Here is a 22,274-nt window from a genome sequence, read left to right on the forward strand (position 1 = left end):
GGTCTAAACATATAGAATACAGTGGGACTAACACTTTTCCTGATGTGGATATGGTTTTTGTTGTTGTTATTGTGGTGGTTGTTTCAATGGAGCCTAAGGCTATATTACTACTTAAAAATATTAAAAAAAAAAACCCCAACAGACTGTTGAAGTATTGACTCATAGGAATAACACAGCCTTGTAAAATCTCCCTGATTTTATTTTTGTGGACTCCTTGTCAAGCCTTCTATTTAACTTGAATTACTCGGTTATAGATTTAGCCTTGTATATTTTATGTATCTTCAAGTCAGTAAAAAGCTTTTAAGTCTTTTTTCCACAGTCCAGCACACTACTCTCTTTTCTACCTGTTTTTTGACATCTACAAATTGATTTATATACCTCCTAAGTCTACTATAAGTTTCTGGAAACAATATTGAATCCGCTCCAAGAAATGATTTTTAATGATTACAGAGTAATTATTAAGTGAAAATCAAGAAGGGAGATTTCATACATTTAATCAAATACCCAAATATAATTTTAGGTTTCAGAATGAAAAATATATATATAATAACAAATTCATTTCGGTTAGGGCTGGGTCATGTCCACCAGTTTTTTTGTTCTTTTTATGTTTTGCTTCAAGGAGAAAAGATTTTGGTTTGCAAATCATTTTGGTAAGACAAAATGCCTAATGTCCCTTCTTCCCTTCTTGTTTCTTTCAAACAAAATAAATATAACAAAAGAAAAACAATACTTATTTGAAAAAATCTTTACTCTTGGAACTTGCTATAACTCTTTAGAGAGTTCTCAGTTAAAAAATATGTTTTTATTCCGTTGGTTTTGTGCCAGAACAATTTTTAGTCCATGAAGTTTGACTGTGATTAAAAAATCTGTTGCAAGGAAAGTGTTTCTTACCTGAGTGTTTCTGAGCGATTTGACATTACATGCGAGCACATTGTTCTCTAGTTTATGTCTATAATGATGAACAGTGTAGCTGGAGAACTCATGGACTAGTGAGAAGGTTTTACTCCTGGAGGCAGAGTTTTCTAACTCAAATAATATTGTATACTATTTTCTGCCTTGCTTGGAAGTTGAGGAAATGGCTTATAGTAATTGCCAGCAGAGAATAATAGCTAAGCTAACAAGGGCTTGCTAGATGGATTTGCCTGTAAATATATAAATATATATATTTAAATATATCTTTATTGATTTCAGAGAGAGGAAAGGAGAGGGAGAGAGAGAGAGAAATATCAATGATGAGAAAGTCATTGATCGAGCCCGCAGCCCGGGCATGTGCCCTGACCGGGAATCGAACCCCGATTGCCTGGATCGTAGGTCGACGCTTAATGTTTAACTTTTTAAATAGATGTTTGAATACATCAGAATATTAAGTAAGAATGTTAACCTGTGAGAAGAACAAACGTAGCATTTTTTAATCTATTTGATATTTGTCATTTTACATGTAGAAGTAGAAGGTTTTGTGAAAAGAGAAAGTAGGAGAGTGTGCCTAGCATGGTGCCTGGCATGTAGCAAGTATTCAATAAATGATAGTTTTGGACCGACACAAGTAAAGCTCTTTGTAGATCCTAGATTTACTTCTGCTAGTAAATTCTTGTTTTCTCTAACAACAGTGGCTTTAGTCTTATCTATTTAAGTGACTCTGGGCTCTTACTCTGATGGTAAGAGGTGGTTTGATTCATCAAAGCACTGATGTCATGAGTGGGAAACAGGGTGAAATGAAACAGCAGACAGTTTGCATCGGGCATGTTCTACCAGGCAAATAAAAATCAGCCCCCTCTGCTGCCTCACTCCTACCCCTGTGCAGGCTGCACAACTGAGAGCAGTTACATTGCTTACTATTTCCCCAACTGTTGTCAGCACCCTGCCCCCTGCCAAGTCCACGGTTAGCCCAAGCTCACAGCATATGGTGCACCAACTGCACCTGAACAAGACTCATTCTCTGGTGCTCCAGTCTCTTTTACTCTTAAGTTAAAAAAAGAAAAAACAAAAAACTGATGTAGGAACATTTTCTTCCCATTTCTAGCTGCTGTTTGTGATTGTGCATTTGCTGTCTGTGGAGGGAGTGAAACATCTAGAATAAATCAGTGACCAGAGACCAGAGTGCTAGAAGTCATCTACCAACATTGGGTGCTATCTTGATAAAAGCCAACTGTGCACTGGTGTATGGGGCTAAATAAACCTGGGTCTGTGAGAAAAGGCACAGGAAACCTCTAAGGGAGAGCTAGGAGGAAAAGAATCCCTAGGACTTCTTTTCCCCCTCCTCAGCAAATCCCAAGCAGGATAAATAAAATAATTCCATGTATGGAAATGTTAATTCCATGGGTCCAAGTGTTGATGGGATTTGGTTCTGAGGCCATATTTCCTGAGACAGGAATGGAGTGAAGTCATAGCCATCTTTAAGGGATGAGAGAAAGTGCATGGTAGAAACAGCACTGAATGGAGCCAGGAGTTGACACGCATGGGTTTCTTGGAAACAGTATGGCACCCAGCAGTGGTGGTTGCATAATGTAAGCAATCTGTCCTAAGCAATGGAATTTTTAAGGAGACCACACTCCTTAATGTGGAAGCAACTTGTAAACTTAGGTTCTTCAGAAGTTATTTATGGTCGCATATTATGGCCTTTATTGTATGGCTTTTGGCAACTGGCCAGCCTGGACTGACAGTTTCTTTGTCATTTTCTCCCTAACATGTAGACACCCTGCACTACTTGCCTTTCCCTGAGAATGGTAGTACTTTTATGTCATCATGTCTTTCACATGCTTTTTGTTTTTGCATATAGCAGTTGTCATTATCTCTGAGAAACCTTCCGTACCACCTAAGTACATCATATTAGTTATTCCAGTCTTTGAATTATTGGTAACTTTAAACATTTCTCTATTACCCTGTAGTGTCCCAAAGGTTTTTTTTTTTTTTTTAACCTTTGCTTTCCCCCCTGCCTGGAATGCTTTCCCTTCAGATATCTGCATGGCTCTTTCTCTTCCTTTGAGTCTGTGTTCAAATGTCACCTCCCCAGGAAGTCTTCCCTGACTACCTTACCTTGAAAGAGTGTCTCCTGATAGTTTCTATTCCCAGTCTCTGCATAATTTTTCATCTGTAATACTATTTCCTGACATTTTATTATTTATCTGTATGGTTTTTGTTGTTGATTGTCTCTTTCCCCCTGACTGAATTCAGATTCCATGAGGGCAAGGACCGTGTTTTGTTCATTGTTGTTGTACCATGCCTAGAACAGCTTGGCATATAATAGACATTTGACAAGTATGTGTTAAATGATAGAATAAGTGAATATTTGCTTTCTCCATTAGCCTAATAATTCAATCTTACACTCATTAACATCTGGTGCATATGTGATAACTCAGTTAAATTAAATGTATGATAAATGAATTAATGAGTAATTTAGCATTAAATTGTAGAGGACTCAGCTGCTCTCAGTGGAAAGAAGATTCTTGTCCTTTAGACCATTTATTCTAGAAGAAAAAAATCATTTAGGGGTTCAAAAACTAGATAAGCTAGATCCTTTTCTCTCCTAGTTAGCTCCAAAACCCAGACTTTTGGGTTTCTAATGTTGATGAGGTTTTAGGTTTTTAAAAAGCACACATATTTGCCATTTTAATGCTTTGTAATAGAGTAATAAGAATAACATATATAAAATAATTGGAGAATAATACAAAGTTTATTTTAGTGCCGAAGTGAGTAATGGATACTAATTATAATGACTGTTTAGCCTAATGAGAGACTGTAAAAGTAAAGTCTGTGTAAATATTTATTACGTTTTAGAGTTTAAAGGGACCCTAGAACATTTGATCCAACTTTCTTGTACAGCTGAGCAGAGTGAGGCCAGAGATGTAAGTGACTTGCCCAAGGTCATAGGATTTATTAGTGGTAGAGCTAGAATTACCCTTAGATTTCTTTTGTAATACTAAGAGTTGCAAGGGTGTGGATAACAGACACTTTCTTACACAGTTTGCAGAATCATTAATGGCCCCAGATATTCTTGTGGCAATCTAGAGTCATGAATCAAAAATGTGAATGTGCATACATTTTTAGAAACAACTCCTAAAGAAAAAGTCAGATAAGTGAGCCAAAATAAATGTACAATTATAATTAATCACTTTATGTTTAACATAAGAGTAAAAAAATTGGAAACGAGTTAAATTACTAAATTATAGCCTATGTATTAAATATATTTAATTTCCAGTGTGGTAATTAATCAGATGTTTATTGTAAATTATACTTAAGTCCATGTACAATAGACCTAAAGAGAAATATGGTCATTGCCCAGAAGGAGCATCCTTGCTGGTCTGCAGACTAGCAAACTGTTGGTTATAGTTTGAGATGAAATAAGGACAGAAATGATGAGTAAGTATCTAGAGACTGACAAATCTCAGAGGGAAGGCGGGGGTGGGGGAGTGGGTGGGGAGAGATTAATCAAAGAATTTGTATGCCCATATGCATAACCCAGGGACACAGACAATAGTGTGAGGAAGGCCTGGTGGGGGTGGGGGCAGATGGCAGGTGGAGGGGATCAGTGGGGGAAAAAAGGGGGGACATCTGTAATACTTTCAACAGTAAAGATTAAGAAAAAAGAGTAATCATCTAAAAAGTTTTGTAGTTTGACAGTGTAATTTTATGTGTACTGAATCTGATGATAAAAAATTTGGTCTTATATTTTGTCTGATTTATTTAAATTTTGTTTTTCCAGCAATTTATCATTATTATAGGTTACAGAAAAATTGATATATGGCAGAGTCGGGGTGGGGGCACTTTTGCCACAGATAATGTCTTTCACCACAGATGGTTTGAGGAACACCACTTTATGGAGAATTGCATACACATATGAAAGGTTAAACAATTTAAAGCAGCAGATGAGGGAAAGGGCCATGCCTGTTTAGACCTTTTCTTAGAACTCAGTATTGAATGTAGTGCCTTATTGGAATAGGCCAGTGATTTTCAACGTTTTCATCTCGTGCCATACGTAAACTAATTACTAAAATTCTGCAACACACCAAAAAATGTATTTTGCCAAGCTGACAAAAAAAATAGGTATGGTTTTGATTCATTCACACCAGATGGCTATTGTGTTGGGTGTTGTTATTTTTTCATTTGACAGCCTAAGGGAAAAAAGGCCAGTGCTCCTCACTGAATAGTCAGGTATTGCATGTTTTAAAAATTCTTGCAGCACAGCAGTTGAAAATCTGTAGAATAGGCTGTTATTTAAATGGTAAGAATTTACATTATGAAGATTTTAGAAATTTCTTAAAAGCAAGTAGTTTTTTAAGCCACTCCTACCTTCCACTAACATGTGAAATCATGATTTTTCACTATTTTGAATAAATACTAATTCTGCTTTGAGTTCTTCAATTTTTTTGATGTTAATGGATTTTTTTTTTTTTTAAACATCTTACTCTTGTGGATATTGAAGGGCTTGAGTTTTTTTTTTCCATTGTAAAGTATGCTGGCACTGGTGGTTTAGAAACCACATTTTGAGAAACACTGTTCTAAGGTTTCATTAAATCATTACTTCTTAACATTTTTTGGTCATAGATGCCTTTGAGAATTTAGGAAAGCTAAGGACTGACTGAATGGAAAACACATGCATACTTACACACAATTTGCATACAATTTCAAGGAATTCATCTCATCATTGAACAGAACCAAGTGAACAGGGAGAGTTGAAATGTGTGGATTTCAGTGTTAATCTCTTCGTAGGTAAACTAGAGTTCACTAATTCATTTTTAACCATTATAGCTTTGTGATTATTTTCTTTACCATTTTCCTTGTTATAGAGTGAAAACGGAGAAACACGAATTTCTCTGTAATTAACCAATTCGTTTGATTTTGAGATGTTTGTAGATGTGCTTTTTTTTTTTTTTTTAAATTAACCACCACACTTTTTACATTTCTGTAGAATTATATTCACACATTTACTAAAAAAGCCCATTAAATCTCTGGGCTTAAACACATATGGATTAGCTGTATAATGAAGTGTAATGTGGTACCTTAATAGTGAATTACAGTTTAAGAAGGCATGTGTCAATTTTATTACGATGGTGGTAGAGAAAAATAAAGATGCTGTTTCAGTAAAGAAGGACTCATCCTGGGAGATGACTTGAGACTCCTAGGACAGACTGTGAGCAGAAACCCTTTGTTTAAACTAGGTAGCTCTGCGGCTACATAAGGAAAGAGGCATACTCGTCTGTTTGGTGTTGTAAGGCATAATGACACATACTTTGAGGCAGTCGCCCCGTTGCTACCATATAAGGTATATGCTCAGACTTTTGGGTAAAATTGACTGCAGTTTGACTCATAAGTCAAAAACGAAGGCCCTTAATTAAAGTAACCAGTGCTCACATGAGTCAGGATTTTACAAATTCACTCACAGAAAGCCATCAGTAATCATTTGTGTTATCTCACCATTCTAACCTACAAAAAGCCAAAGCATTTTATTTCACAGAAAAGGATATTACAATGAATGCAAAGTAGCCTCCAATTTTATTTATTTTTTATCCTCACCTGAGGATATATTTGTTGATTTGAGAGAGAGAGAGAGAGAGAGAGAGAGAAATATCAATCAGTTGCCTCCTGTAAGCACCCTGACCAGGGATTGAACCCGCAACCTAGGTATGTGCCCTGACTGGAAATCGAACCCGCAACGTTTTTGGTGTATGTGATGACACTCCAGCCAGCTGAGCCACCCAGCCAGGGCATAGCCTCCAATTTTAAAGGGGTATATTCACACTAGACATCCAAGCCAGAGATTGGCATTTATATATAGTTGAATAGTATTTACTGGCTAGTCAAGGCACCAACACTATATAACAATAAATAGTGCAAGACAGAACAACTTTAAGTGCTAAGTAATATTGTAGGGCAGATTAATAAGCACCAGAGTGACAGTAAATAAATTGGGATTTGAAAAAAGCCTTAAAGGATATGTTTGGAAAAAAAAATTCAGCACTTCTCAAATGTTTTTTACTTCTCACTTCAGTGGCTAAAGACGTCACCACTTTTTTAAATTTGTGATATTTGGTAGTGATTGAGTAGCACTCATTGTTCAGCAGGAAAACAAGTTCTGTGAGTGCTCTATTTTGGTGTAATGCTCATAAGTTCTTAGGTGCTTTTTGGGGGGGGGGGGCGTGTAAAAAGTCACATTCACGGTTTTCTGGGAAGTATGTGGGAGATAAACACCTAAAGACTTTCAACTCTAGGCTCGTATGTCTGGATTCACATTTTTATTCTACAGTAGGGAATAAAAAATAATATTCTAAAGCAAAACTTAAAGATTGACCATTAATCAGATGTTTTTTAAAATAAGACTTTTCTCAGTGCTTTCCTCTGCCTCAAGAAAATTCTGTTGGTCAGACTGATATAATTTTATTAGTATATTTCTCCAAATTTTAGTAATTTCACTGTTAGAAAAACAATAGCTTTTATTTTCCCATGGTTTAGTTCCCATGGTTTTCAGACATGGGAAATTTCTGTTAGTGTTTCCTTCTGTAGCTGTCATATTTATATATTCCCTTTCCACATTTACTGGGTCTGATGGCATTCCTGTCGTGCCCATGTTGTTAGGGTCATACATTTCCAAGACAGTCCATATTTGTTGAAAACATGCAGAAGATTGAAAATTTGTACACTGGTAGTGGCTCGTCATATAGGTACTTGTCTCCTACTTGTTACCCATAGTATGTGATAGTATAAGTACCAAAGTCAATTTCTTTTCAACCAGCATAAATGATTCTTAGTGAACATCTAACTATTAAAATGGTGTTATCTATATAATAAAATTATCTCTGTAATATGCTTCGGCATGTATATCTTCAGTAAATCATTCCTATTACTCATTCCTACTTTTTGAGGTTTGTAACTGCTGGCTCATTTCCAAGGGAAGGCAAATAGAAGGTTTGGGGTGCATATTGAGAATTCCTTATGATTTGGAAGGATACATTTCATTAGAGAATTCTAAGACAGTGTTGGAGTTACTGTTATGGCTAAACGTTTTGCCTTTATGAAAAAGTGCAGTGCAATGTAGCAGCTGTATTGAGCAGTTATTTTAAAGAGAAGTCTTCAGTAGTTCGACTTATTTAAAATAATATCTGCTATACTGGGTTCTTTTAAAAATGAAAGCACTGTAGTGATATGCTGTCAAGAGGTAGTAGCCATGGGAAGGGTTAATCTAGTAGGTATATCTCTGATTCCTTGGAATTCTTAAGAATTTAGAGGTATACCTACTGGATTATTTGATGATAAGATACATTTTTTATTTAGTGCATTTTTGAGGTCCTTGTCTTAAGTGGTATGCTATCTTGAGATACTAATATTTTACTTTCATTGCAGTTTTATAAGGATGTAGTGCTACTTTTCTCTTTCATTAATAAGTTTTAAGAAGAGCCCTGGCTGGGTAGCTCAGTTGGTAGGAGTGTCATCCAGATATGCCAAGGTTGCGGGGTCGGTCCCTGGTCAGGGCACATACAAGAATCAACCAATAAATGCATAAAGAAGTGGAACAACAAATCAATCTCTCTTTCTCTTTCTCTCTCTCAAATGAATCAATAAAATTATTTTTAAAATGTAAGAAGAAATGCTTCTGGAACCATACATTTGTATGAAGGCTAATCATTTGGGGGAAGTTTAATTATAAATTTTGTTTAAGTACAATAAAGTTACTGACGTGTTTAATGGTACATAATTATTACTGTTGAGTTAATTGGTTCTAAATTATAGTTATTAATTATAGTCATTAAGATTATTTTAGTTACTGAAATCAAAATGTAACATCTTCTATAATGAGTTATTATTTTGATGCTCTGTTCAATTTAAGTATTGTTTTGTGCATGTGCACATGGATGTGTAACACACCTAGAGATAAGGCCTGGGTCTAGCTTACCAAGCCTGGATACCTCCTGACTCTTCCTTCCCTCATGGTCTTGGTTCCCTGTTCTTCTCCCTCTACCAGTACCCTCCTGTTTTCCCTGTGCTGTGTGTGCTCTTGTTTTCTTTCCTTCCTGTCCTTCCCGGACCTCCAATTCAAGGCTCTTCACAAACATCACCTAACTGATTCTTACCCTTTGGCCTCTTGGTACAGTGGCAACACCTAACTGGCCTGGGAAGTCACCACCCTGTGGGAATGGAGTTTGGAAAATTCAGACTTGGCTAGTAGTAGGCAGGGAAGGAAGACACAGTCAGCTGGGATCCTAATTCTGTGGCATATTGAGCTCTATTGCTGTGTGAGGGGAAGATTTGGGCTTAGAGAAGCAGAGGGAAGAGAATGAAGGAGGCATATTTGGTCTTCCTTTAAAGAGAGAAGGGAAAAGCCAGAAAGTCTGGTCAGATTGAAAAGCCGTCTTCTCTTTCCCTTAGGTCCTTGAAGCCTGTGTGAATTGGTGCACAGTGTAATAATAATGATAATAATAATAAAACATTTACAAATAATAATAATAAAACAAATACTATTACTAATAAAACATTGCATTGTGTGGTATGTGCTGTGCTGGTGTTTTATTTAATCTGCTCAACAGCTCTGTGAGACAGGTGGAATTATAGTTGCTATTTTCAAGGAGAGAGAGCTGAAACTGAGAGGCCTATTAAATTCACGTCACACAATTAATAGATGGCAGAGCATGAATATGAACTCATGTTTGCCTAACTTCAAAGCCTCTGCTCAGGACTGTGTTCCTACTTGCTATATGGACGTAAGCAAATCATTTAATCTCTTTGAAGCTCTCTTTCCCCATCTGTAAAAATTCTGATAGTGGTAAAGAATGATAAAGTGCCTCCAAAGTCCCTGACTTACTTGTTAGTGCTCTGTAAATAGTCCAGTTTACTTTTTTCTGGGTCATTTCTTTCTCTGGGCAGAAAAAGACTATGTGAGAGGAGCTCTTTCTCTAAAATGATGGAAGAAAATTTACCTTTTAGCATTTCCTAGTTAAAGTAAAATGGGAGAAGTGCAAGTCTGATATCTATGATGTCTTTTTTCCCTTTCATTCCCCTCCCCCTCCCCTTCCCCCACAGAGTCTATCCATCTGCATCAATAAACAGAAGCTCAGAGGTAGTTCCAACATGTGCAGCCATGTACGCTTGCTACTTAAGGGAGACCACAAAGCAGTGTTTTTAAAGAAGCATACAGCTACAGTTAAGTTTATGGAAAATTGGACAGCAGTACTGAAAAATGCACTTAAAGATCAAAAGAGAAGCATTTGCTTGTGATTAGTTTGATTTATACTGGGCTTGACCCAGGAGCTTCCCACAACTGCTTCCTTCCTACAAATTGTGCATTTATGAAATACACACACCCTTATGGCTGTCATATATTATGTATAAGGTTTACTGATGACAGAAACTTATTACTGCTTCAAACAAATGCAGGCTATTTAGCTTGCAAAAACAAAAAATGAACTATGCAAATAATGGGTGACCTTGTAGTTTTTTCTTAGCTGCTCACAATTCATAAAAATGCTACATAATACCCAATTGAGGGGGGAAATTTATCTTTGTAATGAGTGCATGGCTTGAGGAAGTGGTCCTGGGGATAAATGAAGCTCAGGAGTATTCAGTGAGATGCGACCTTTAACAAGTTTTATATTTGGTTCTAGGCAATGGGCCTTTCCCACTATACATACAGCATTAGTTCAAGTTCAGGCTCTTCATGATCTTTAAATCATGTAAGTAGGAAGCCTGAGTATTGAATAATAATGATAGAGATTAAGAAGTTAATGTAAAAAAGCCAAGACAACATTACTAAGTTCAAAAAACTGTAGATAAAAATGAGTTTGTTTGACAGTTTAAATAATAACGAAAGATTATACAGATGGTGATGGGTAATTGTTTCTATTTTTGACAATTTATTGAGAAAGAGTTGAGATTAAATATAATTAAGCCCTTTGTCTTGGCCGGTGTTGCTCAGTGGTTAGAGTGTCAGCCTCGCACCAAAGAGTCTCGAGTTCAGTTCCCCGTCAAGAGCAGGTACCCAGGTTGCAGGTTTGATCTTGGCTCTTGTTGGGGCACATGCATTGATGTGTCTTTCTCACGTCGATGTTTCTTTCTCTCCCTCTCTCTCTTCCACTCTCTCTAAAAAATAAATGGAAAAAATATACTTGGGTGAAGATTTACAAAAAACAACCATTTATATATATTTATATATAATTAAGCTCTTCCTAATACTTGTTCAATGAAGTTGCCAAGGGGAGTTGTGCTATCACTTTGGAAGTCCTAGGAAGAATACATTACTAACTATCCAAACTGCATTTACTTTGTCCTATTGGAAATATTGTTTGATTTTTGACCTTACTGAAATCAGTTCAGCCTAATTAATTGAAGATTATCATTTTGAGATTATAATCTGTTGTTCTTTCTTTGGTGAATTAAGTATACTTCTAGAATTTAGTATATTAAACTGATGTACTGATTTGTTGATTTCTTCTTTACTACAGTTTAATCAGATATTTTCTAATATCTACAGTAGTCAAGGCTCTTGGAAAACAGCAAATTATAAAACATGATCCCTGACCTTATGGTGCTTGTTTTGAAGTTAGAAACCAGTAGCGACAGATTATAGATGGCTTGTATTTCAGGCTTTGGCTTTATTCTACATTGTAGAAGCAGAAGATATTTGGAGTTTTTTCACCCTCATTTTATAAATAGTTGACATGATTGGAGTCCCAGTGTGAAATAGGAGTAGGGCCACCATTATGGAAATACAAAGGTGGAGGAGGGGCGGGAGGAATATGGAGAGTCTTGCAGTAAGCTGTAGGCAAGATCAAGGTGAAAGGTGATTGGGGTGTGGACTAGCATGGGAGAGGAATGGAAGGAGGCAGAATTCACAGGAGCTGTAGGATTCCTGTGCTCTACTATCGGAAAATAAGGTGTTAGAGTAAAGCAACCTTAAAAACATAATTCTGAGAAGTTGGTTTTGAAAATCTTGAGGCCATAGGAGCTCAGAATCTAGTTAGGCAACCTGAACAAAGGGGTAAGAAAAGTTTTATCTGGTTATGACATTGGATTTGATTATTTTCTTTCTGCATTTTTTACTACCTTTATATTACTACAAGGCTGGAAGTATTTAAATTGCTTTTGTTAGATACATTTAGAGAAACTTTCCATAGGTTTCATTATTTCTATGGTAAGGCTACTTTATGTTAGGAAAGGTGAGGTAATTAGCTCTATTCTCTCTCTTTTTTCAATGCTTGCCTTTCTTGGCTAAAATAAAATCTAGGGTAAATTATGTTTATACTTTTTTCTATCATTATTCAAATTTCAATTCATTTGCTGATTTTAATGGGGAATAAATGTCCATTTGCACTGCCAACAAGGTCTTTAAAATTCGACTCCTATTTTGGGATTAGATCTATACCTTTGTGCAGATAGCTCACAGATAGGTGAACTTTTAAAACTTGGAAGGGACCTTAGGAAGGCCTTTGAGATCATCTAGTACAGCACCCATGTTTCTCAGATTAGTAATCTGAGGTCAAGAGAATAGTAATAATAGTTAGCATTTATTGAGCTATAATCTCACATAGTCATTATAACAATCCTGTGAATAACTACTACAGAAAACTGCTGACTTTAGGAACTTTTTTTTTTTGTAAATGTCTTTCACAAGAGAAGAACAATTAGTATTTCTGTGTTAAATGATTTTTAAGATATTTAAATGAATAAAGGAATGCTAATTATTAAAAGAGGGTCCACACCCATTATTTAATATATAGTCATGAACTGCTTAACGACTGGGATCCATTCTAAAAAATGTGTTGTTAGGTGATTTCATTGTTGGGCAAATATCCTGGAGTGTACAAACCTACATGGTATAGCCTACTACACCTAGGCTCTATGGTATAGCTATTGCTCCTAGGCTACAAGCCTGTACAGCATGTCACTGTACAAAACAACACAAGGTTAAATCAAGCACAAGAGAAAGAGATGCAGTCAAGAGATGTCTGAGGTTGTTGCTGGCCTAATATGGCATAATATTTTATAGCAAACTTTTTTTTTTTATAAGTACAAAGAGTAAACTCTAACAATAAAAAGGTGCAGTATAGTAAATACATAAATCAGTAACATAGTTGTGTATCATCATTATCAAGTATTAAGTACTGTACATAATTGTATATGTTCTACTTTTATAAGACTAGCTGCACAGTAGGTTTGTTTTCACCAGCATCACCACCAACACATGAATAATTAATTCCTTGGGCTAAAATGTTACCGCAGCTACGATGTCACTAGGGGATAGGAATTTTTCAGTTTCATTATAATCTTATGGGACCACTGCTACCTGTGCGATCGTTGTTGACCAAAATGCACTTATGGAGTGCATGACTATAGTAAAACCACATCACTTAATGTATTGTTAATTTAAAAGACTTTTTCCTAAATCCTAAATACACACACACTCCTTTTATATTTTAATAAATATATCTGCCTATACATTATTTTAAAATATATGTAATAAGGTTCTATCTTAATTCTTTTCTTCTTGATCCTGTGATCCTGAAGTCCACTTCATTTAATTTTCATTAAACTTTGGAACTACTTTGACAATCATACAATATATGTAATAAAAGGTGTGTATATGTTATAAGAATGTTGATAAGTTTTATATGAGTCTGCAAGTTTTATTTTTTTAGTGTCAACATTTCATTAATTTTTTTTTTTTTACCTTCAAATATCTGGGCAGCTGAAAGGAGTTGTTTTTATCAGTACAAAAATGACAACAAAATCACTATATACTATGTATGTGAGAGAGAATGTTTCATTTTAAAGGTCTGAAATATTTTTTACACCTTATATCTGTTAAATTTTACATATCCTTGCTCAAATAGATATTTTTTTCTATATAGAAAATTTTCTAGTAGAAAATTTTTTAGAGAAGGAAAGAAAGATTGGAGATTAAAGACTGTGGTACACAAAACAGTCTGACAGTCTCAGGCACACTGGTTTCCTTCCTTGCCTGCTAAACACCTAGAGCAGGAAACATCCAGTATAAAAGGTATCTGGGCCTGTGATCTGAAAGAATTCAACCCCCCAAATACTGGATATGAATGGGACTCAATGGGAAGGATTGTTCAGTAGATCCTCCCATTTGTATTTCTGTTTGTGCTCAAACAAAAATACAGCTGTCTAAAGAGTTTTAAAAATTACTTCTAAAAGCGTATTAAATACCCTATCCAGCTTACAGTCTTCTTCTTGTGCTAATATATAGTTTCCTTGGCTACTTCTCTTACTCATTTGTAACAATCGCACTCTACTGTTACACAGTAAAGAAATGGAGAAATTATCAGGGAACCTTTCTCATAAAATTATTTTAGTTTTATAGAGCAAATAAGAATTTAAGAAAATAAACATGAATGTTACTTAAATTTTAACTTTACCTGTTAAACAAGATAATTTTTCTTACTTTGTCTAATAGTAAAGTAATATACTTTTCTTATGATGTTAGCAAAGGTATAATTTTCATCTGTGTTTATTATTTCTTAATAAGTGACACTCCTAATTATATTTATTTATTACAGCTAAAAGATGGTGGCAAAGCATCGCAGGCAAATGTGAGAATAGGTGACGTGCTTCTCAGCATTGATGGAATAAGTGCCCATGGAATGACTCACCTGGAAGCCCAGAACAAGATTAAGGGTTGCACAGGCTCTTTGAATATGACTCTGCAAAGGTAAATTGCTTTTTGTTTGGCTCTGAGACAGAAAATAACACTGGCAAATGTGTTTTTGTGTGTCTGATTCATACTCTTAACTAAAAAACAGTTTTTACTACGCTGTTTTCAGATGAATAAAAAATATGATACTCTTAAATTGAGTTGTCGAGCAGCATAAAAATTGGTGAAAGCTTTGGATTATTTCTCCATAAAAAGGCATGTATTCACATACTCACAAAAATAGTGTGTGCAGCTCAGTGAGTTTAAGAATTCCTGAAATTTCTCAGTGGAGCGCAGGCTAAGAAGTCTTACTATAGGGTAAAACCCTTTGCTTTAATATTCTGGGCATTATATTAGAGGGTATTCTTTTAAGGTATGATTTGACTTTTCTTGGCATGTCTTTTCTCTTTGCTTCCTTGGGTAGAAAAGTAATTTTTTAAGATATGAAGTCCAGATTTTCTGAACTTTTATTTTTAAAGTTACCTGGCCTCAATTATGAAACAGCTAATTCTCTCTTTGATGATAATATGTCAGGCATTTTGAATGTCTCAACATTTGACCTACATTGAAATCACCTGGATTGCTTATTAAAAATACTGATAGGAATCAGAATATCTGCAAGTAAGAACCAAGAATTTTATATACATTTAATCCTCATCTGAGGACATGTTTTATTGATTTGAGAGAGAGAGAAAGAGAAAGAGAAAGAGAAAGAGAAAGAGAAAGAGAAAGAGAAACATTGCTGTGTGAGAGAACATTGATTGGTTGCCTTCCTTACACTCCGCGACCGGGGACGAAACCCACAACCTAGGTATGAGCCCTGACTGGGAATCGAACCCGCAATCTTTCGGTAGACAGGAACAACCCTCCAACCAGCTGAGCCACACCAGCCAGGGCCAAGAATTATATTTTAATAAGTTCCCTGTGATTATTATGAATTCTAAAGTTAGAACCACTGCAGTATCTTGGGCTATGGGGAGGGGAAAGAAGAAGTGAAGAGAGGGTGATTGAGTGTAGCTCTGAACCTTTAGGTTTATAAGGAAGGTGGCTGTCGCCAGGTGGTTATGGAAAGTTTTAAACAGGTCTTGTTTTTAATGATTGCAAAAGTGTTTCTATTCTATAAAATTTGGAAAACACCTTTTTCCCCCCAAAACATCTCAAAGTCTTCCATAAATTATCTTGTGTATTATAAATCTTTTAAGGGGAATAACGTATGTGGTGCCTTCCAAAGGTATCTAGCTATGTAGCCTTTTTTGAGTTTCTCCTGGAACTATTTAAAGGATATATACAGGGTAAATTATATGTACTTGTCTGGAGGAATATCGATTTGGTCTTAAAACTGAATAGTAAAATTTTTTATGAACTTAGACTTAAAGATTTACTCTGATGGCTTTCTAACCATTTTCTTTTTTTCCCCCCTTGAGAGAAATTCCTTTCAGTGGGACTGTTGAGTAAAAAGTTGTGTGTATTTAAATTTTGATAACTATTAGCTATACATTTTAATGCCTATAAAAGTAATCAATGTGAAACATAACCTTGTTAAAATGTTCTATTTTGATAGTATCCTTTCTGCCCATAAATGAAAGTACTCATTTTTATTTATGGGCATTTTTACTAAGTATGATTTTGAAAGGGAACCAAGAAGTCAAGAAGTTTAACTTGTGTGAAATATCAACAAAACAAAACAAATACAGATGATGGTGGTCTGTTTCTCAAATTCTAAAGTTGAAAGTTTATGTTGGGTATAAGCTCTTTTCTTGGGTATCATTTCTTTCCTACTAGCCTACTTGTTTTCACATTGTGCTCCCTATTTTATGACCCAGGATCCAGTATCTTATTTCCTATTGAAACCACTTCTAGGTCCCATAAGAAGAGATGAAGACCAGAGGTTTCCCTGTTTGGGTACATTTCCAGTTTGAGTAGTAATCTGCTACTGCTTCTAATAAAGATTCTTTTAAGCTACTTAAATACATTAATCTTGTCTTCATATTTCTGAATAATGACATTCAGGGACTCAAAGTAGGAGAGAGAACTTTAGGGTCCTATTGTAATTCATTGTAATTCTCAAGTTTTTGAATGGTTCTTGTGTTAGGTAACGTCAGCCTGAAAAGAGATTTGCATTCAAGAAAATTCATGGTATGACGTTGGCAGTGCTACTGAAGAAATACTTTTTGCCTTTTAAGGAAAAATAAAACCTGGCAGAGTTTTCTTCAGTTCTTCTCTATACTAGGGCCATTCTCCTCTTAAAGTTCTCTTTCTCATATCAAAGAAATTATTTTTTCTTCCACTTATTTCTGAATTTGAACAGCAGCATCCTTAATTGGCCCCCAGACACCGTACTCTCTTTATGCCACCTGTCAACCATATTGCTCTGCATTATCCTTCCAAGCTGAGTTACCTACAACAGTACTTTCTCTGTGAGATTCTTCATAAACACGTAGTTTCTTCGTGAATATTCCTCTACATACTTGACTTAGTTTGGTTTGTCTAGAAGCTGAACCTAAGGTGAGACTCATGGTCAGGTGATATATTAAAGGAAGGATTGGGAAGAAGACACTGAGATGAGCTAGGATGTGGTTTCAGGGAATGTCTAGTCTCAACTTGATCCAGGAGGGAGCTTTGGAACAAAATTGTGCCATAGACTATAGAGCCTGTCCTGCATTGAAGTAAGGGAACTGGGCTTTTGCCCTCGCTCCCCTGCATTTATTAGTGATGGGTCACCAGCTGTCGTGTGTGTATGTGTGTGTGTGTGTGTGTGTGTGTGTGTGTGTGTGTGTGTGTGCATGTGCATGCGCTACTGTGATCATCGTTACTCAAAAGTGAATAGTCTTTCCATTTAAGATAGGTTTCTTCCTGTCCGTCACATGCCTTTATGTTCTCAGGAAATTCAGTTCATCTGGAATACCTGCCTACCTCTTCACTGCCAATATGTGCCTCCACATACACAAACTCCATTTTGAACTCATCCTCTGCCCAAAGACTTCTCTTACTATTGCAACTTACTTATTTTTTTGCCTCTGAACTTCTATGACAAGCTTATACCATTTCATTCAGTAATTTAAATATACGCTAGGAATAACAAGGCATGGATGAGTTATGTACAAATAAACCTAATTAGTTCAGTCATACCTAATAGTATTGCCTATGTAATTAATGAATTACTCCTTGTATATTAGTTCTGTTTCTCCCACCAAACTTCTTGAAAGCAAAGACCATGTTTTATGCACTATTTGTATTTGACATCTTGTATAAGATGTCTTTTAGTGTCTAATAAATATTTGATGGGTATCAGCATTATTTTCCCAAATTGAAATCATTTATTCCACAAATATTTTTTGAGCTCTTGCTAAGTGCCAGGCATTGTTACAGATGCTGGGGACACAGCAGTGAAGAGAACAGATAAAAATTCCTGCCTTCGTAAGTGCTGACAAGGCATAAGTAGAACCATATAGTATGTCATGTGGAAATAATTGGTATAGGGAAAAATAAAGCCCATAAAGGAGATAGGGAATGCAGGAGTAGGGAATTGCAATTGAAAATAGAGTGGTCAGGAAAGCCTCAGTGAGAAGGTTATTCGATATCTGGGTCCTAAGTGTCCTAGGTAGAGGCAAGAGCCTGTGCAGTGGCCCTGTCAGGGAAGCTAGTGTGCCTGGAGCTGAGTGAGTGAAGGCAGACTGGTCAGAATTGAGGTCAGAGAGGTAGCAGGAAATGGGTAGAGGTAGGACAGAATTTGTAGGTCCTGTGGGTTACTCTAATATTTATAATCAAATTTCAGTTTTCCTGGGCCTATAAAAAAATTGTGAGAAAGACTTGGAGAGTTTTTTGGGGGAAAAATGACTTCATTATTGGAAAGAGGGGCTCAAAGAAAGAGCAGACTAAGCCTCTCCCAGTCTTGATAGTGGCAGCTCTGCCTTTTCTTGCAGAAACACTGGCTGATTACCACTTTTGCCCAGCTCCTGTTCACCTCCACCCAAGAACTCTTAGGGGGAGAATATAACAGAGAAAACCCATTTGTGTTTGCTGAACTGAACATTATCAGCAATTTTGTTTTGCAAAAATTTTTTGCATTAAATATTGTGTATCTGTTCACTAAAAAAATAATGGAGGTGATTACCAGAGGGAAAGAGGGGTGGGGGGAGGTAGGAGAGAGTAAAGGGGGTATAAATGGTGATGGAAGGGGACTTGACTTTGGGTGGTGAACTCACAGTACAATATACAGATGATGTGTTATAGAATTGTACACCTGAAGCCTATATAATTTTATTAACCAATGTCACCCCAATAAATTCAGTAAAAAATAAAAAAACCCAACTATCTCTTCTTTAGGCCCAATCTCAGTGTCCTAAAATAGAATTTAAGAGGGAAAAAGTAAAGTAAGGATGCTTGATTAAGGTTATTTAAACCTTTGTTTTTTCTATCTAGTCTATCTCTCTGTGATATCCCAAAAACTTGACTCACTACAATCTGGACATCTAATGAATACAGGGGTGTAAAAGATTTCATTTTCATTTGTCCTTTATCTTTGAAAAGGATTTGAAAAAAGTTTTTCTGCATCTGAAACTCATTCTTTTTTTTATTCCTTACCCAAGGACATGCTTAGAGAGAGAAGAGAGAGGGGGGAGAGAGAGAGAGAGAAAGAGAGAAACATTGATTGGCTGCCTTCCGTATGTACTCTGACCAGGAATCGAATCGGTAACCTTTTGGTACATGGGATGATGCTCCAACCAACTGAGCCGCTCTGACCTGGCTGGAACTTATTCTTAAGAGTACTACAATTTGACAATGAAAAATTCTGTTTGAAATTATTTTTCCTCCTGTGGAAATTAGGCAAATGGCAATGTACTTATTTTTAAATATTGAAAGCCATTTTACCTGTGCTTTTGATCTGAGTCAAAGTGGATCATTTAAAAAATTATATTATTTTACCTAATAAAAGAAGAAAATACCTTTTTAAAACTCTGATGTCTAACAACTCTGTTAACTATATTAGAGTTGGAGTCTATGAGTAAGATTTTTTTACCATTTCAATATCAATAATTCTGCACATAACAGATAAACTTACCACTAACTTACTGTATGATTGGGGCAAGTTGCTAAACTTCTGGGCCCTAATTTTCTTGACTATAAAATGAGGTCATGGGTGATTTCTAACTTCCTTTAAATTTGGGTTCTTGTTCTGGTTTTTTAGCTGTAAAATGATAAGTTCCCTAGGGCTTGGTGTTAGATCAAACTAACTTAAGTTTGCTTATTTTGGCCGAGAGAATCAGGAAATTGGACTTTCTTCATTGGAGTTATCTTAAACTGTGCCAGGTTAGCAAACTGGCTTGTACTATTCTGCTGACTTTAAGATGAAAGGTTGGTCATACAGATATTCAAACAGCATTTAATCATTAAAAAATACTTCATATATTTATTCTTATTTTATATTTTTAAATTAATTCTGTTGGGATCACAGAAAAGGTACATAGCTTTTCTAATCTTCCTTGTTTTTTACATTATGGGTATTGACATATCTGTGTTTTGTTTTGTTTTTATTCCTTAGACTTCATTTAATGTATAACTTGTTATGATTGGAAATGAAAGATCTAGAAGGATTGAGTTTTGAAAAATATTGATGTACTCTCTTTATGCCTCCCCCTTCCTTATCCTTCAAGAAACAACAAAAAAAATTGTCAGAGGTCCAGCAACTACTACTCATGAGTGACAGCTTGGAATAATTTAATAGGTCCATTGAATTACAAGTAAAAAGAAAAAGTAGGTATTGTACCAATCTGAAGCTCTTAGCCATCTTTTGTTTCATTTTAATGATTGCTTAACATTCTATTACTGTTGGCTCTATGGGTTCAACTCTGCTCTTTCACTAACAGCATAGAGGCCAGAATTCAGAAAGTACTGTTTTTTTTTTCTAGTCAAACTTTTCAGTTGTTTCAGGGATATTTTAGTTCGTGAGAATTAAAAGATGTTTAGTTCAATTTTCTTTTCTTTTCATTGGAGTTGGATGTTATCCCACTTCAGGTTATCTCCACCCCCCGTTGATATTTCACAGGCTTTTCTAATGTCCGCTCTGCAGTTTAGGTTTTACTGTTTTTTGTTTGCTTATTTTGTTGTTTTTGTTTTAGTTTTGGTTTTAATTCTTAGGTTGGAGGATGATTCTTTTTCAGCAGGATTGAGTTTGATTGCACCCTCCCCTCAGCATTGAAATTAGAAGTGCTGCTTAGGAAGGGGAAGAAGACAAGCACACATTGACATCTCTTTTGTGCAAGACTTTTCACATATATCATTTAATTCTTATATCAAATCATTGCGGGAGGAGTTAACATGCCAGTTTTTCAGATGAGTACATTATGGCTTTGAGAATTTGTGTTGCTTGCCTTACAAACCCAAGTCAGTTCAAAGCCTGTATCCTCCCCACTTTCTGTGTAGCAAGGGACTTAGTGACTATAGTCTCTTAATAACATTTGATAAAACAGAATAGAAACACAATAGGGGTAACTCTGGCTCTTGTAAGCAACAGCATCTCTATCCAAAACATCCTTTTCATTTTTAGCCTTACCTGTCAGCATTCTATAATAAATATTATAACTAAGTATTTTCTATATCCTTCATAGACTCAATATATTAGAATGAAAGTAAAATTAAAAAAGGAGGCTTAATAGGCTCGTGGGCTGCTAGATAGGAACATTCATTTGGGTACCGACTTGTGTATATGGTTGCCTGATCTTTATCAGAACGTCACCTTTCATTTTCCCTCTCAAGTTTGTAAGCCATTGACTATATTTGCTAATTTATTTCTGTATTAAAGTTTAAAGACTTAGTTTTTCAGTAAGCTTCTATCTATGCGTTCCATGAGAATAATTAAGGGTTTGGGACTTTCTGCTCAATGTGACACTCTGGAAAAGGGACTGTCAGTCAATAAATCAATCAGCAGATGTAGAAGTATGTATCAGGTACCTCTTCTTCTATTGAGTATGGATAAAGGTTGTCGAAAATGAAGGCTCAAGCTAGTTCATCTCTTTTGATAGTGCGTAGCAATTTGTAAGTAGCAGGTTTGGCCAACATGGGTTGTGGGGGTGTATTTTGCATTTTGCATTTTTTTCCTTTTGAACTTTACATCTTGAAAGTGTTTAGTTATTTTTTAACATAAAAACCTTGCTTATTCCTCTGAAGGAAAAATGATTTCAGTGTATAACCCTTGGGAAAACAATCCTAGGAAATAATACATTTAAAGACCTATTTAATTTGAAAACTTTATTGTAAGATTTTAACATGCATGATGTTTTTTGTATGTGCAGAATTTTAAAACAAGGCCACAAAATGGTACTATAACACTGGCTTTGAAATTAGGCAGGCTTCGTGCAAACCTTGATTCACTACGTCCTAGCTGTGTGACCTTAGGCAAGCTATGTAACAGTTCATTTAGCCATTTGTAAATGGGCATAATAATAACTGCCTTGTAGGGCTATTATAAACATAAAGTGAAATAGCACATGTAAAGAACCTAGGATATAATAAAGGTAAATTTTCTCTCCTTTCTTCCTACTTCTCTCTTTATTGATAAGTGAGTATTCATATAGTATGCATTGTAAAGTTACTTCCAGGAGATCATATTTATTTTGTTTCTTAGCAACACAGTGGG

At 35.7% G+C, this 22,274-nt stretch overlaps 1 protein-coding gene across 10 annotated transcripts in view; it reads left to right on the top strand.

The window, feature by feature from the left end:
• Positions 1-22,274, top strand: part of PDLIM5 (PDZ and LIM domain 5) — a 178,321-nt gene that overhangs the window by 36,798 nt on the left and 119,249 nt on the right. For all 10 annotated transcript variants that reach the window (XM_081128522.1, XM_081128519.1, XM_081128518.1 and 7 more), the window contains exon 3: positions 14,505-14,656. In XM_081128522.1, coding sequence (XP_080984648.1) covers positions 14,505-14,656 — 152 coding nt within the window. The remainder of the gene's footprint in view (positions 1-14,504; positions 14,657-22,274) is intronic.

This window comes from Miniopterus schreibersii (assembly GCF_964146895.1).
Source record: "Miniopterus schreibersii genome assembly, chromosome: 1".
Classification (NCBI taxonomy): domain Eukaryota; kingdom Metazoa; phylum Chordata; class Mammalia; order Chiroptera; family Miniopteridae; genus Miniopterus; species Miniopterus schreibersii.